Raw genomic sequence first — 16,636 nt, forward strand, 5'->3', positions numbered from 1 at the left:
ATTCAAAAGACAAATGAGGAATGCTTGGGTAGCCCAGCAGTTGTATGTCTACCTTCAGCTCAGAGCGTTATCCTGGGGTTCTGGGGTGGAGTCCTGCATAGGGCTCCCTGCAGGAAGCCTGCTTCTCCCTCTGCCTATGTCTTTGCCTCTCTCTCTCTGTGTCTCTCATGAATAAATAAATAGAAATAAATAAAATCTTGGGATGCCTGGATGGCTCAGAGGTTGGGCGTCTGCCTTTGGCTCAGGTCCTGATCCCAGAATCCGGGATCGAGTCCCACATCGGGCTCCTTGCATGGAGCCTGCTTCTCCCTCTGCCTCTGTCTCTGCCTCTGTCTCTGTGTCTCTCATGAATAAATAAATAAATAAACTGTTTTTAAAAAAATAAAAATAAATAAAATATTTAAAAAGAAAAAGACAAATGAAACACTAGGATTTTTTATAGGAAAAAAAGAAGTTCTGAGTTAAATACAAAACTAGCTAATGTCTGATTTAATGGCATTATTATTTTTTAAAATTTTGGTGGAAGGTCACCTTCTCTACCAAACAGAAAAGATAGTCATCGTGACTTAGCAGTTTTGCAGAACTGTAAAAAGCTTAGACCTTGATTAATAGTGCAAACAAAGTAACATTCCATTTTGGGGATGAGATTATCTTTAAATGGGCCTGTTAGAAAATACGCCTAACTTGACATGAAAAGGGCCCATAAATCATTTTTTTTTCTTTATTCACATGTTTCAAATAATTTTTCTTAGCAGAAGGAAAGAAATTTGGAGCTCCATTCACTATCCTTCCCACTTTCCAATAGAAAAAAAATGATCTCTGTGCCGCATTCACCATCCAGGATTTGGTTCCTAAGATTCTACAAGTTTATTTTGGTTGTGACTGAGAACAACAGGTATGTACCTGCTGTACCTTTCTGCTCTGAATGAAAACATCCAGAATGGAATGAGAGGTCATCCTGCCCCTTTTTCCACATTCCTCCCTTTTCTTTTAGGATTTTATTTAGTTCTTCATGAGAGACTCAGAGAGAGTCAGAGACACAGGCAGAGGGAGAAGCTGGCTCCATGTAGGCGGCCCCACATGGGACTTGATCGCAGGTCTCCAGGACCATGCACCAGGCTGAAGGCAGGCACCAAAAACTGCCCAGCCACCCAGGCGTCCCAACTCCTCCCTTTTCTAAAGCTCATCCCTACTCCCAACTAGAAGAATCTATACACTGAAACTGAAAATCATAGAATTCTGGAATCCTCAAACATTAGAACAACAGATTCTGAGAACCATGGAATCTTAAAAAAAAAAAAAAAAAAAAAAAGCCAGCTTCAAGAAGCTCAGTCTTGGAATGATCCCATAAAACATCTCCTATAATGGGTCTTCTTGGACAATGCATGAAATTCTCCAGGCCCTAATCTTATCTCCTTAGAAAAAAGTATTCAATTCTAGGTACTCTCCCTTGTACTACAGCCAAAAGAGAGGCTAATAGATTTCTTCAGGTTCCCGTGTCCTTTCTCCACTCAGCTTTTCCTAATCCTGGCTTCATGCCCAGCGGCGCACTAATTTTCATTTGAACTGATATTTATTAAGTGCTTGTTGTGTGCCATAACTCACCAAGTAGTCCCCCAAACCCAAAAGATCAAACAATCATTTGTCCCATTTCCTAGATAAAAAAACTGAGGCACAGATACTGTCCAAGGTGTATTCAGGGAATCTTAGAATCATGCCATTTTATAACTGTCAGATGATGCTAAAAACCTCACACTACTTGAGTTCTTTATCCTGGGCCAAATTTTAAAAACCCTATGAGGGAAGTACTATTGTCATCTCCCAAATACAGAGGACAAAGGCTCCAAGAGGGAGGTTCACTTTCCTAGGGGCTTCATGTCTGTCAGTCTCCAGACACGTTAGAGTGCTGCCTCCTGTATAGCATTGTCCATATGCCCTATCCTGTAAGCTGGACATTTGCGTTAGAAGGTACCCTGCTTGTCAAACACACAGCTCAGTGCCTGGCACAGGATGACAATAAATAAATAATGACATCCTCAGTAGCATCACAGTATTTCTTGGTCCCAGAGGAGAGCCATGTGACTAGACATAAAATGATCCAGGCTCCATTTCATGCTTATATCCCATGAACCCCAAATCATTCTCTCTCCATTCACTTTGCTCTGTGTTTGTCTCTCTTCGTATCTCTTTGTGTCTTTGTCTCTCTCTCCCTGTTCATCTCTACCTCTGAGTCAATGGTTTTTTAATAATGAGAGAGGGAGGAAAAGAGGAGAGAGAGCACTAGCTCTCTGGGTTCCTCTTGTCTCTTCTTCCTTGACCATATGTCTCTTTCTCAGTCTCACTGAAGCTTTTTTTTTTTCTTCCTGTCCTATATATATATATTTTTTTCTGATTGTCTCTCCCTCTCTTGGTTTCTTTGAATTTTCTTTGTCTCTGTGTCTTCCTTGATACCTATCTTTGACTCATTCTCTCTCCCACTCTCCCCCTCTCTCTGCTCTATTTTGGTCTCACTCTAGTTCTAGTTCTCTGCACACTTCTTTCTTTTCTTTTCTTTTCTTTTCTTTTTTCTTTCTTTTCTTTTCTTTTAGTATTTTACTTATTTTTTTTTATTTGAGAGAGTGTGTGCATGCATGGGTGGTGAGGGGAGTAGGGGGAGAATAAGCCAACTCCAGGCTGAGCATAGAGCTGACGCCAGGGCTCCCCTGTACCCTTCTTTTTTCTTTGTTTCTCTCTAGTCTTGGTCTCTATCTCCATCACACGAAACCTGGCACAATCAGCCTCTCTTTATGTTTCTCTGCAGCTATTTTGACTCTTTAACTTGCTTACACCATTGAGTTCAAGCGCCTTCACTCCTGGCTTCTTGCCTAGAGTGGGATGGTGAGAGGGACTGCTCTAAGGACACCTCTCCTTTCCTGTCTGAATGGGAAGACAAGACTCAACCACCACCATCACAGACAATTAAGGAACTAGTCCTGAAGGTGTAAGTGTGTGTGTGTTGTGGGGAAGGTCAGAATGGAAGGGAGAAGCCAGAGCTGGGAGGGTCCTAGGAGGCAGCCTAGAGCTAACTCTTATCCCAGAAAAGACATCATAGCAGCCCATTGAAAATCTAAAAGATGGTGCTGTGTGAGTCACTCTGTTTTCCCAGAATCCCTACCACTTCTCTCGGACACAAGATGCCTCAAATCAGCCAGCCAGGCCTATTCCAAAACTGGCAGGTTCCCTAAGGGATTCATTTTCCATATCTGAGAATCAGGACATATGAGAAGGGCATTTGATTTTAATAACACATATAGGTAGGTTATAATACCCTAGAATTTTGTTTCAGGACAGTACAAATTTACAAATATTTGGTACAAAAAGAGTTAAAAATCATTTACTTAGATTAATACAGAGAACAATCAGTTCACCATGATTCTAGAGATGGTCTTCCCCTCTGGAGACTGGGATTCAAAGATCGTCTCTATATCTTAGACTTTGGAAATCAATGTACGCACACACACACATACCAGCAAGGTCCTGATAAACAAACATGAGTAATCTTTGATTATCACTATTTAATATCACCTGGAGGAAAAACAAGACTGAATAAAACCCTTTCAGGGTGCCTGGGTGACTCAATTGATTGAGCATCCGATTCTTGGTTTTGGCTCAGGTCATGATCTCAGGGGGTGAGATCGAGCTCCACATTGGGCTCTGTGCTTGGTGTGGAATCTGCTTGAGATTATTTCTCCTCCCCCTCCCATCCCTTCTGCTCCTCCTCCTGCTTGCACTCTGTCTTTCTCTTTCTAAAAATAAATAAAATCTTTTTTAAAAATCCTTTCAATTGAGTTATTTCTTTTGCTATTCTGAATCTTCATCTCACTATATTTTTTAAGTATTAATTAGGGTCTGGCAAAGAGAAAGGAGTCATCTTTGTTCTCTACCAAGAACATTTTTTAAAGATTTTGTTTATTTATTCATGAAAGACACCCAGAGAGAGGCAGAGACATAGCAGAAGGAGAAGCAGGCCTCCCACAGGGAGCATGATGCAGGACTTGATCCCAGGACCCCAGGATCATGAACTGAGACAAAGACAGACACTCAACCACTGAGCCACCCAGATGTCCCTACAAAAACTTTCTAAAACAGTATGACTACCTTATTTTTGATAGATTCCAGAAACTGAGGCCAAGAGGGTTAGGCAACTCACCAATGAAGAAAAGGTGAAGCGGAATTTTGAACCCAGATTGTCTGATTCCTAAATGCAATAGCCTAAAAATGATGTTCAACAGCCTCCCATATCCTGCCAAGACTTTTTGAACTAGGGATCAAGCTGAGAGACTGGAAATATGAAGAAAGAGGGATGGCCCCAGCGGATTTCCCTGGGTGAATTCAATCCATCTTTATTCAGGTGGGAGATTATAAGTTATATAACCACCACCTCCCCCAGATAAAGCAATATCCTCTCTAATGGCCTCCATACCCGGAAAACATGAATCTCAGGGTGTTCAGATTTCTGTACAGCTGATTTCCCAGAACATATTTAAGCAGGATCTGGTGTCCTGGACACAACCCCTCAACCTGGCACCATGGAGCTAGGAGGGGCCTTCACCATCTTCTTGGCACTCTCCTTGTCTTGTCTACTCATCCTCATTGCCTGGAAACGGAACAGCAAGGGGGGGAAGCTTCCCCCTGGTCCCACACCAATACCCTTCCTGGGGAATGTGCTGCAAGTCCGTACTGATGCCACTTTTCAGTCTTTTATGAAGGTAAGTCTAATTACTCTTCTCACAGAATTGGAAGCAACTAATTATATAGACACACACACGTATAACCTTCTAGCATCTAAAACACAGACTCTTGGAAACTAGACTCCATAAACTTTAGAATACTGAAACTCTGAAATCTTAAACTCTAGGAATACAGACTCCTGGCACACTGGACCTTAAGACTCTCACAAACTCAGGACTTTGGAATCATAGCACCTTACACCCTTAAACACAAGAACTTGTGCACTCCTTTGGACTTAGAACTTTGACACTTAGTATCATGAAATCTTAGGGTTCTAGAAATTGAGCATTGCAGAGAAAGAAGCATAGATCTTGGAGTTCAGCTCATCCAGGTCCACCATATTACAGATGAGGAAACTAAGACTTTAGAGGCATTGGGGGTCTTACACAGCATCATAGAAGCCAACACATCTGTGCTTTTTTTCTCAATGGTCCTTCCAAGCCCAAGACTCACCTACATTTGTACCTCTTGAAATTTCCACCCTAAAGTCCTTGATTGGTCTGTACTTGGTGCTCCAATCAGCTCCCTTCTCTTATGCCTTCCTTCACTCTCAGCTCAGGGAGAAGTATGGCCCAATCTTCACCGTGTACATGGGTCCCCGGCCAGTAGTTGTTTTATGTGGACATGAGGCAGTGAAGGAGGCCTTAGTTGACCGAGCAGATGAGTTCAGTGGCCGTGGAGAATTGGCTTCAATAGAGCGAAACTTCCAAGGTCATGGTAAGTAAAAACAACAACAGCAACAACAACAGCAACGAAATGATGATAATATACTTCCTATGTCCCAGGTTCTTTGATAAGTACTCTGCAGTGTTGCATAGCCTGCATTATTGCATTGACTCCTTTGAAAGAACTATTAATGTCTTACTAATTTTGCAAATGAGGAAGTGAGGGTGGAAACGTTAGGTAATACTACACAATAAGTGGAGAACCATTTTGTTTTCAACCCAAACCATCTGATTCTTCAGTATCTGCTGCATTATTTGTTTTTAATGGATTAATGACACTGTGTACCCACTGAAGCCCTTACAGCCAACCTTACTTCTCATTTCTCTATACATACACACATACCCAGCCCATAGATCTCTGCCACCTCCATTTAGGTTGATATCTTTCTAGTGTGTCCTATATATCCATCTCTAACTGCTCACGCCCTGCAATTCCAAGCAGCCTCATGTTATTCTTTCTCTACTTCCATCCACCCATCTATTGCTATATATTTCCTTCCATTTATCTAATTTTCCATTGATCCATACATCCGCCAAAAACATTCATTTATTAATTTGCCTTTCTGTACAAATTTCTTTCTATCCAATTTATCTGTACATCTATGAATTAATTTTCCATTTACCCATCTATCCATCATTCCACCCATCCATTCATTAACCCTTACATTATTTACCGATCTTTTAGTCTTTCAATGCACAGATCTTTCCAATCATTTATCCATTCATCGCAAACTATCTATCCATTAATCCTTTACTCATCCATTGAGCCTTTCATCCACTATCAGTCATTATCAGTCATCCCAGTCAAAAATTCTTCCTTCCATTCATTAAGCCACCAAAATAATTTCATTAAATTTCCAAACATTAATTATCAATCCATGTACATCTGGTAATTTCTAAATGTTTCTTACTACAGGGTAGCTCCTTTTGGGTAGGTCTATTGACGTACAGGTGTGAGCTTCTGCGTACATGTATGCATATATCTACAGAATCCAAGTGGTACATAGAAAATAGAAGTAGTTCTCCATTCCAGGGTACTGTATATGACATTATATTTATACCTTCCTCCACATTCCTATGCATCTAACCAGTTATTTATCCAGTTCTAGGTCTTTATCCTATAAGAAATACTCCTGATCTCTCCCAATCACTCCTAGCCTGACTTCCTTTCCTGTTTTTGAGAGTCTTGTAGGGAGGGAACCATAATCAATCCATCAAGCCTGGGAGGTTGAGAGGGGCTTCCCTGAGACAAGAGTCTAATATTTGTTTCTAATACTGCTTTCATAATTTGTCCTCCTTGTGTAGCATAGAGTTAGACACAGGAAGGGGAGGGTAGGCAGGAGGTTGACACAGAGATTTTGGCAGGTGTAGCTCTGGCTAATGGAGAACGATGGAGGATCCTCCGACGCTTCTCCCTGACCATTCTTCGGGACTTCGGAATGGGAAAGCGGAGCATTGAGGAGAGAATCCAGGAGGAGGCTGGCTTCTTACTAGAGGAATTACGGAAGACCAAAGGTATGGGGGCCACCAGGGACAGGGCTAAAAGGTGACTGAATGGCTATATAGAGTTCAGTAGTGAGAAGATAGGCCTTGGCAGAGGAAAGCTCTAGAATGGTAGAGGATGAAAAAGACTAAGGGTTTACTGAGATTTCCAGCTAGGTTCCACGTTAAAATTAACATGAAGCCCCTTAAAGACCACTAGTTCAGAAGATTTAATCAGTGGATTTCCGGGATTTTGTGAGCTCCTGAAATCATGTGCGGACTTCTGCAATATGTAAATTAGTGTCTTTTTCTGGTGACAGGATCAAATTTAATTTACATATATATGTATACATAAAATACATACATACAATTATCATAAAAACCACATAATATAAAATTTTACCATCCTAACCATTCCTAAGTGTCTTTGTCAGTGTACTTGCATTGTTGTGAAACAGATCTTTAGAACTTTTTCATCTTGCAAATCTGAAATTCTATGCCCATTTGATTCTATTTTTTAAGGAATCTGATCCTTGTCCCCAAACAAGGTCTGGAACCAATGGGATTTAGAGGAAAAAAGACAAAGCAGCTAAGCAATATAGATACGAATAAATAAGGTATAGAGAGATAAATTTCTCTAAATCAGAGTTTTTCTCCTAGTTTTCATGGATGCTGATTAAACAGTCTATGTAAAGGCTTTGAATGTCCATGTACCCCCAGAAATTATTTGCAAAATTGTGTATCTGTGAATATGAGCATTGTTCTGGAGAAATTGATCCCTGATCTAGGATCCTGTTTTAGATGTGCAGCTGAGGCCAACAGAAGAATTTTCTGAATAGCTCAAATGGAATCATTGATAGAGATACTCAGAATCCAGCCATCCTTTTTTAAAAAATGTGTCCCATGCATGACTTCTTTCCCAAATCTGTGACTCTACAGCACAAATACAGTTCAATACTAATACCAAAAAGTAATGATTAAACTCCATCAACATTTCTTGAGTGCTTACTTAAACATGACAAGGACTGTGAAAGCATTTCACATGGATAATTACATCGAAGCCTCAGGCTGAGTGGTTACTAAACCAATTTGCAGACTGGGAGATCTAGACTCAAAACACAAAAATGAAGTAACTAACACATGCTATTAGGCAGTGGAGCCAGGACTCATATCCATCCCTGAATGATTCCCCATCCCATGCTTCTAATCATTGTCTCCAACCTAGATAATTTCCATCATCCAGGTTCTCCCATCGAACCCACCTTCTTCCTGAGCCGCACTGTCTCCAATGTCATCAGTTCTGTCGTCTTTGGAAGCCGCTTTGACTACGAAGACAAGCAGTTCCTGAAGCTGCTGCAAATGATCAACGAGAGTTTCATTGAGATGAGCACACCCTGGGCACAGGTGCCCACCAACTACCTCCCTGCCCACCCCCAATCTCAGTTAACTAATCACCTGCCAATCCTCACTTAATCCTCCCCCCACAATCCTGGGAGGCAAGTGTCAATACATCCCAAGTCTCCAAGAAGCAAATGGACTCACCCAATCCTCAGACCCAGAACTGGATGTTCAGCCCAGGTCACTGACTCCAGATGCCTATGCTGGCCCCAGGCGCCCATTGCTGACAAACCCCCTTTGCCTATTCCCCACAGCTATATGACATGTATTCTGGAATCATGCAATATTTGCCAGGAAGACACAATCGCATCTACTACTTGATAGAAGAACTCAAGGACTTCATTGCCTCTAGAGTGAAGATCAATGAAGCATCTCTTGATCCACAAAACCCTAGGGACTTCATTGACTGTTTCCTCATCAAGATGCACCAGGTACCTCTTCCCCTTTCTCCAATCCTTTTTTTCTCATCATCTTATTCCCTAGCACCTGCAACTTTAATTTGCAAACATGTTGGAGCCAAAGAGCAAGCATTGTTTCACATGGTTGACTTTTATTTATAAATGAGATCTAGAAACTGTAAAGGCATACATAAAGTCTTACACTTTTAAAATAAACTTTGAATCTCAAAACTGCAGGAGCAAAGATCCTTGAAACTTAAGCCTTTTAAATCATTTGTGATTACAACTGCCAGAGACTTACAAATAAAGAAAACCAGAATGAGTATTTATAGTCTTAGAATCTGTGAAGCTTAGGCTTTAAGAATTTGAGAAGCTTAAGAGTTTAAGCTTTAAATTTAAAAGTCTTAGAGATATAGAAATTTAGAAGCTTAATATAGAAATTTAGAAACTTCTGTATCATAAAGTCTTAGAATTTTAGAAATTTTTATGTATATTTTTATTATACAAACCTTTCTTGATTTTTTGTTATAAACTTGGAAATGTATAATTATATAGCTTAATGTCCTAGAACTTTCAAATCTCTACTTTTTTCTCCTCACATTCTTTCCACTGTCTACTCCAACCACTACTGGCCTCCTCCTTGCTGTTCTGCTACATACCAGGCACACTCCTGCCCCAGGACCTTTGCTCGGCTATTTCTTCTCCCAGATAGTCATTTGGTTTACTCATCTATTGTGTTTTAACAAAGGGAGAAAATAAGAAGATAATGACAGAAGAGGGTGATTCTGTGTCCTATCCCTCTTGTTTTCAGGATACAAATAATCCCCACACAGAATTCAACCTCAAGAACTTGGTCCTGACCACTCTCAACCTCTTCTTTGCTGGCACAGAGACTGTGAGCTCTACACTACGTTATGGATTACTGCTAATGATGAAGCATCCTGAGGTAGAAGGTGAGTGTCCACCTGAGCTGCTTACCTGGTGACTCTCACTCCCAAGGAGGAAGAATACATAATCTTGAAACCTTAGAAACCCAGGGCCCTACACTCTTCACACTTAAGAATCTCAGGCTATGGGATCTTACAATCTCTGATTTAGAAGGTCATTTAATTAATCTTCTACTTTGTGCCTGTGTTAGTTTCCTATGGCTACTGTAATAAATTACCAGAAACTTAGTAGCCTAAAGTAGCATAGATTTATTATCCTATAGTTCTGGATTTCAGAAGTTCACACGGGCTTTCACTAGGTGGAACCAAGGTAGAATTAGATTCCTTGCCTTTTCAGCATCAAGAGTGTATTCCTTGCATTCTTGGGCTCATGACCCTTCTTCCATCTTCAAAGCCAGCAGCGTAGTATCTTCAAATCTCTCTGCCTCAATTGCCATATTTCCTCTGACTCTGACCTTTCTGCTTTGCACTTATATAGACACTTGTAATTATATTTAGGGCCAACCTGGATAATCTCCCCATCTTAAGAGCCTTAACTTGATAATGTTTTCAAAGTCCCTTTTGTCCTCTATGGTAACATGCACAAGTTCCAGGGATTAGGAGGTAGATATCTTTGATGGTCATTATTTAGCTGACTGTAGTGCCAGAATCCAATAGGATCCATCTCCAATAAATTAAAATCTGATCTCGTTGGTTAACTAGTGATGAGGAACTCATTCTTTGCTTAAGGAAAACCCCCAATTTTGACAGTTCTCTCTTCTAATGCAGAAACTTACAAATAAAGTCTTCCCCCAAAACAAGCCAACAAATTTCTCCTGGTATAGAAGATGGAAAATACTAACTTGTTTCCATCAAACTTTACTAGTTTTTCCCCCATTGTCCAAGTTGTGTTTTACTAAGTATCTAAATAAGAATAATATTCATAACAATAACTAACTATCTAAATAATCAGATATTTAATGGACACCTGGTATGTGCTAGGCACTGTTCTAGTTACTTGCACACTGGATTTTATGTAAATTTTACAATTCTATGAGCTTGTTGGACAATCACATCCATTTAGAGGGTAAAGAAACAGAGACTCAGAAGGTAAAGTCATTTGCCTCAAAGTCACTAATCCAGGAAGTACAGGGAGGGGTAACTACACCAATAGTGTTCTTAATTCCTGTTTCATAATTGCTGTCACTTGCTTCAGTCCTGTCCTGGTTTTGTACCTTTTCCCCATCCTGCTAAAAACCTGTATGACAGCTCATCTGGGACCAGGACACTGCCCTGCTCCTTAGATCTTTTAAGATAAAGACCAAACATCCCAGCAGGCATGGAAGGCTCCCAAGCTGTGTGCCTCCTAGTAGGCTGATGAGTATTTTTTAACCCCACCAATGTCTCAGGTGTTAAGAATAAAGAGGCAATGCAAACATACACGGTGTGGTCCCTTGGAATCCACAGGTACTAAAGATACAAACCCGTAGCCTAGCCTTGACCTCCATAAACACCTCCTGTGTCCTTGTCTGCTATGTTTTCTGGCCCCTTCTAGCCAAGATCCATGAAGAGATTGACCAGGTGATTGGACCACACCGGATCCCAAGTGTGGATGACAGAGCCAAGATGCCCTACACAGATGCTGTGATCCATGAGATACAGAGACTGACAGATATCGTACCCATGGGTGTCCCCCATAATGTTATCCGAGACACTCATTTCCGAGGCTACCTTCTGCCCAAGGTGGAGTTGGGTCTCATTGTTACCCTTTCCTTCTCCCTCCACCTCCCTCCCCTCTCTTCCTAGTTCCCTGCTCCATCTTCCAACATTGATTTCTCCTAACTGTCCCCCTTTTTCACCCCAGGGTACTGATGTGTTCCCCCTGCTTGGCTCTGTTCTCAAAGACCCCAAATACTTCCGCTACCCAGATGCCTTCTATCCACAACACTTCCTGGATGAGCAGGGCCGCTTCAAGAAGAATGAAGCCTTTGTACCTTTTTCTTCTGGTAGGTTTCTATGGTCTGAGTCCCCTGCTCCCCACCCCCAGGAACATGCTAGATATAACCCTCACCCCAACCATTGGTCTGTATTTGACATTCAGGTTTGAATGGGAAGTTGAATGTTATTTCCCAGAATCCCAGAATCATATTAAAACCACTGACTCTGATAATTAGAAAAGGAATAGCACTAAACAGAGATCAGCAAACTTTTTCTGTTAAGGATCAAATAGAAAATATTTTAAATTTCACCACCCATAATGTCTCAGTCTGAACTATGCAATCTGAACTATTCAGCTGCCCCATAGTACTGCAGAAGTGACCATGGACAGTATGAAAATGCATGAGAATGTCTGTGATGCCAAAAACCTTCACTTATGGACATAGAAACTTGAGTTTCATTGAATTCACACATGTCACAAAATACTATTTTTCTTTCAATTGTTTTCAACCATTTAAAGATGAGAAAAGAATCCTTAGTTTTGTTAAAGAACAAATACTCAATTGAGTAAATTTGAATATATAATTGGCTTTATTAAATGATTCATGAATCAAGCAGCATTCCACCTGGTTAGTAGAGGGGAGCCTGGGAGTTGTAGAAATGGAAGTTCTTTATGGGAAGGGGGAGCAAAAAGTTATTAGCAAAAGAAACGAAAGGCTTGTTAAAGGAAAGGTCACAATCCCCTGGAGGAAGGGCAGGAGCTTTTTTTTTTTTTTTTTAGTTAATTAATGTATAGTGTGTCATTAGTTTCAGAGGTAAAGTTCAGTGATTCATCAGTTGTATATAACATCCAGCGCTCATTAATCAAATTCCCTCCTTTTTTTTTTTAAAGATTTTATTTATTTGAAAGAGAGAGACAGAGATAGCGACTGAGAGAGCACAAGCATGGAGGATAGGGAGAAGTAGGCTCCACACTGAGCAGGGAGCCCGATGTGTGGCTCTATCCCAGGACCGGAGGATCATGACCTGAATTGAAGACAGATGTTTAACGAACTGAGCCACCCAAGTGCCCCGATATGCCCCTCTTAATGCCCATCACCCTCTTACTGCATCCCTTCTAATTCCCTCCCCTCCAGCAACCCTCAGTTTGTTTCCTAGAGTTCAGAGTCTCTTGTAGTTTGTCTCCCTCTCTGATTTCATCTTGTTTTATTTTTTCCTCCCTTGCCCTATGATCCTCTGTTTTGTTTCCTAAATTCTACATATGAGTGAAATCATGTGATATTTGTCTTTCTCCAAATGACTTATTTTGCTTAGCATGATACCCTCTAGTTCCACCCATGTCATTGCAGATGGCAAGATCTTATTAGATGGATTACCTCATCTTCCTTTGGGTTGGAGAGGGCACATGTGACAGATCACTTCACTGATGTTGATCAAAAAAATCTCTGACTAAATAGTTAAGACTACATTTCTGGGCGAGGTTGAAACTGCAATAAGGTTAGATTTTGATTCTGGTTTGATGACTCGATCTAACATAAGTGACTTTATTTGGGGCCTGTGGTTTTCTTTTTAACAGTTTGCAGGCAGTACAAAAAAAAAAAGGCAGCAGGTGGATTTGCCTAATGAACAGTAGCTTGTGACCCATGACATAATCCCTTATAATAGTATTTTAAGTATAAGCCATATTGAGTCAGTGCAGTGGTTAGGAAACAGGACCTACCCCTCCCCTCTCTTTATAAAGTGTAGAGTCATAGGTGAGTTACTTCCATTCTCTGTCTGTAAAATGGAGATTTATTTCTCCAAACCATTGAAAGGATGACCAACAAATAGTAAGCATTATTTAAGTGTGAGCTTTCTTTTCTATTCTTTTTTTCCTCACCAGTGTCTGGCACCTAGTAGGCATTTGATAAACCTTTGAAAAATTTAAATGAACAGAAACTTCAAAATCAATATTTTTTTTTCTTTTTTTATTCATGAGAGACACAGAGAAAGAGGCAGACACATAAGCAGAGGGAGAAGCAGGCTCCCCGTGGGGAGCCCGATGTGGGACTTGGAGATCAAGACCTGAGCCAAAGGCAGACACAACCACGGAGCCACCCAGGTGCCCCTTAAGGGTTTTTTTTTTTTTTTTAAGATTTTATTTATTTATTCATGAGAGACACAGAAAGAGAGGCAGAGACACTGGCAGAGGGAGAAGCAGGCTCCCTGCGGGGAGCCAAATGGGTGACTCCATCCCAGAACACCGGAATCACAACCTGAGCCAAAAGACAAATGCTCTACCACTGAGCCACCCAGGTGTCCCTAAATTCGAGGATTTTTTTAGAACCATTCCATCGTGGGATCTGATGAAACCAAGCCATTAGAGAAGTAGCTGCCACGTGTTGAGCCCCTATAAGTGGCAGATCCTAGCGGAGCCCACTGAGTCTTTATAATAACCCCACAAAGTAGATATGGTATTATCATGACCCCAGAGATGCTGCGGACGTTCTGAGATGTGATGAGGCCAGAACGCTCCCCAGGCCCTCCTCATAGCAATACAGATATGAGCCGTTCTTCCACCCTCTCTTGCGTCCACAGGAAAGCGTATCTGCCTTGGTGAGGCCATGGCCCGCATGGAACTCTTTCTCTACTTCACCTCCATCCTTCAGAACTTCTCTCTACACTCGCTGGTGCCGCCTGCTGACATCGACATCACACCCAGGGTCTCAGGCTTTGGCAACATCCCTCCGACTTACGAGCTCTGCCTCAAGGCCCGCTGAGCGCCCCCTACTGGGCGCAGAAGGAACCGTCAGAGAACAGAGCTCTGTCCACCGGTACAAGTGCACCACCTCATCATCTCCGTAAATTCCCACAACAGGGCACCTGGGTGGCTCAGTGGTTGAGCGTCTGTCTTTGGCTAGGGTCGTGATCCCGGGGTCCTGGGATCGAGTCCCTCTGCCTATGTCTCTTCCTCTTTCTGTCTCTCATGAATAAATAAAATCTAAAAAAAAAAAATCCCAACAACAGCTCAAAGAGAAGGCACTATTCCTACTGTCATGGGACTGCGGGTCAGTGAGGGTCACCTGCAAATATAGAGATGTGCATCAGCTGCATCCAGTGGAAAAGGAATGCACTGTCCAAGATTTCAGCCCCCTCTACGTGTGTTTCTGGTATCCACCAAATTCTTGTTGTAGATTCTGTCTTTATGTGATAGTGACCCAAATGTAGTTGACCATTCTTCCTAATTATCATCTCCCACACAAAACAAAATAAAATAAAAGCAACCATGGTATCAAGGCTGTTGTGAGTAGCAGGTTTCTTGTGTGTTGTGTGTATCATCACTGTAGGGCATAGAAAAAACTAAAATGACCTTTTAGACATCCCTGTTATTATCCTTCCTAGCAGTCCACTAACAGAGATTACCCACTTGATGGTCCACTCCCTTAATACTCCATTCTCAACCATATTCCTGCCTCCTTACCTCCCACCCCCATCACTCATCTCTCCCTCTAAAAGTGCCTTCCTGGTCTGGAGAGAACTTCTATCACAACTCCCAGTTCCAAATTCTTCTCATTCTATTTTGAAGAAGAGTTTAGCCACTCCAACTTCTATTATCATATTTCCAAACTCCATCAACATGCTTCCCTCATGCATCATTTTATTTGACCAATGTTTACTGAATACCCAATTTGTGCCAATACTCTCTTCAAGTACTTAGGATCCATCAGTGAACAAAGCAGACCAAAACTCCTGTCATGGTGGAACTTCATTCTAGTGGGAGAGGTAGACAATGAAGAATAAACATAATAAACAAATAAATGATATAGTATGTTACAACAGAAGAGATTCTGGAATTGGAATTAGAATCAAGATAGGGTAGGTCTCACAAGATGTTGGAGGAGCAAGTTATGCAGGTATCTGGAAAGGAAGCATTTCTGGCATGGAGATTAAAAATAACAAAGTTGTAAAGCAGGCGGCTATGTGTGCATGTTCTAGAATCCAAAAGGGGATTCTGGCTGGAGTGGAAGAGGAAGAGTAGAGGTAAATGGGAAGAAGGCAGAGGATTACAGAGCCAGATTGTGTAAAGCTTTGTGGTCCTCAGTAAGGACTTGGGGCTTTTATTTTAGCCTGAGTGAGATGATGGTTCATGGTGAGCATAGGGTGACTACACTGACTCATATTTTAAAAGCAAATTCCAGCTGCTGCATAAAAATAGGCTGAGAGTAAGGAAGCAGAGATACTTGTTTTTTTCTGTTTTTTTTTTTTTGTTTTTTTTTTGTTTTTTTTTTTTTGTTTTTTTTATTTATGATAGTCACAGAGAGAGAGAGAGAGGCAGAGACATAGGCAGAGGGAGAAGCAGGCTCATGCCATGCACCGGCAGCCCGACGTGGGATTCGATCCCGGGTCTCCAGGATCGCGCCCTGGGCCAAAGGCAGGCGCCAAACCGCTGCGCCACCCAGGGATCCCGATACTTGTTTTTTTAAAAAGATTTTTATCTGTTTATTCATGAGAGACAGAGGGAGAGAAAGGGGGGACAGAGATGGAGGCAGAGGGAGAAGCAGGCTCCCTGCAGGGAGCCCGATGCGGGACTCGATCCTGGGTCCTCAGGATCACACCCTGGGCCAAAGGCAGCACTAAACCTCTGAGCCACCCAGGCTGCCCAGAAATACCTGTTGTACAGGCAGGGAGAAGTGAGTGGATTTGGAATCTGCTGTGAAGATGGAGCCAACAGGGTTTGCTGATGAATAGGATGAGGGGTGGGAAAGAAAGAGGGCAGAGACGAAACCTCATCCTTTGGAATCTCTTTTAACTTCAGGTGTTCTGGGCACATGAGTCCCCATAATAATTGGCTTTGTAATTTTAGGGAACATGAACAAAATTTGGCTACTTAAGTATATAAGGCTGCTGGCTGCTGTAAGACTCTCAATAAGTTCATATTATTTTGTGAATTCTAGAGACCTTGGCTCAGAATATGAGTGGGAAAAAAAGAGTTTACAGCCAGCAGCTGCTGCTGTCACTG

General features: G+C 41.6%; 1 protein-coding gene across 3 annotated transcripts in view; it reads left to right on the forward strand.

The window, feature by feature from the left end:
* LOC112645437 (cytochrome P450 2G1) overlaps positions 1-14,866 on the forward strand; it is a 49,886-nt gene extending 35,020 nt beyond the window's left edge. Inside the window, exons 1-9 of one of the 3 annotated variants that reach the window (XM_025424913.3) lie at positions 4,566-4,748; positions 5,325-5,487; positions 6,861-7,010; positions 8,221-8,381; positions 8,630-8,806; positions 9,585-9,726; positions 11,255-11,442; positions 11,564-11,705; positions 14,215-14,866. In XM_025424913.3, the coding sequence (XP_025280698.1) occupies positions 4,569-4,748; positions 5,325-5,487; positions 6,861-7,010; positions 8,221-8,381; positions 8,630-8,806; positions 9,585-9,726; positions 11,255-11,442; positions 11,564-11,705; positions 14,215-14,396 (1,485 nt within the window). In that variant the 5' untranslated portion in view covers positions 4,566-4,568 and the 3' untranslated portion in view covers positions 14,397-14,866. Of the gene's footprint in view, positions 1-4,565; positions 4,749-5,324; positions 5,488-6,850; positions 7,011-8,220; positions 8,382-8,629; positions 8,807-9,584; positions 9,727-11,254; positions 11,443-11,563; positions 11,706-14,214 lie in introns of those variants that run through there. The other 2 variants (XM_035702675.2, XM_049111258.1) reach the window with 2 other exon arrangements.
* The last annotated feature ends 1,770 nt before the right edge of the window (positions 14,867-16,636 follow it).

The sequence above is a fragment of the Canis lupus genome, chromosome 1, assembly GCF_003254725.2.
Source record: "Canis lupus dingo isolate Sandy chromosome 1, ASM325472v2, whole genome shotgun sequence".
Taxonomy (NCBI): Eukaryota; Metazoa; Chordata; class Mammalia; order Carnivora; family Canidae; genus Canis; species Canis lupus.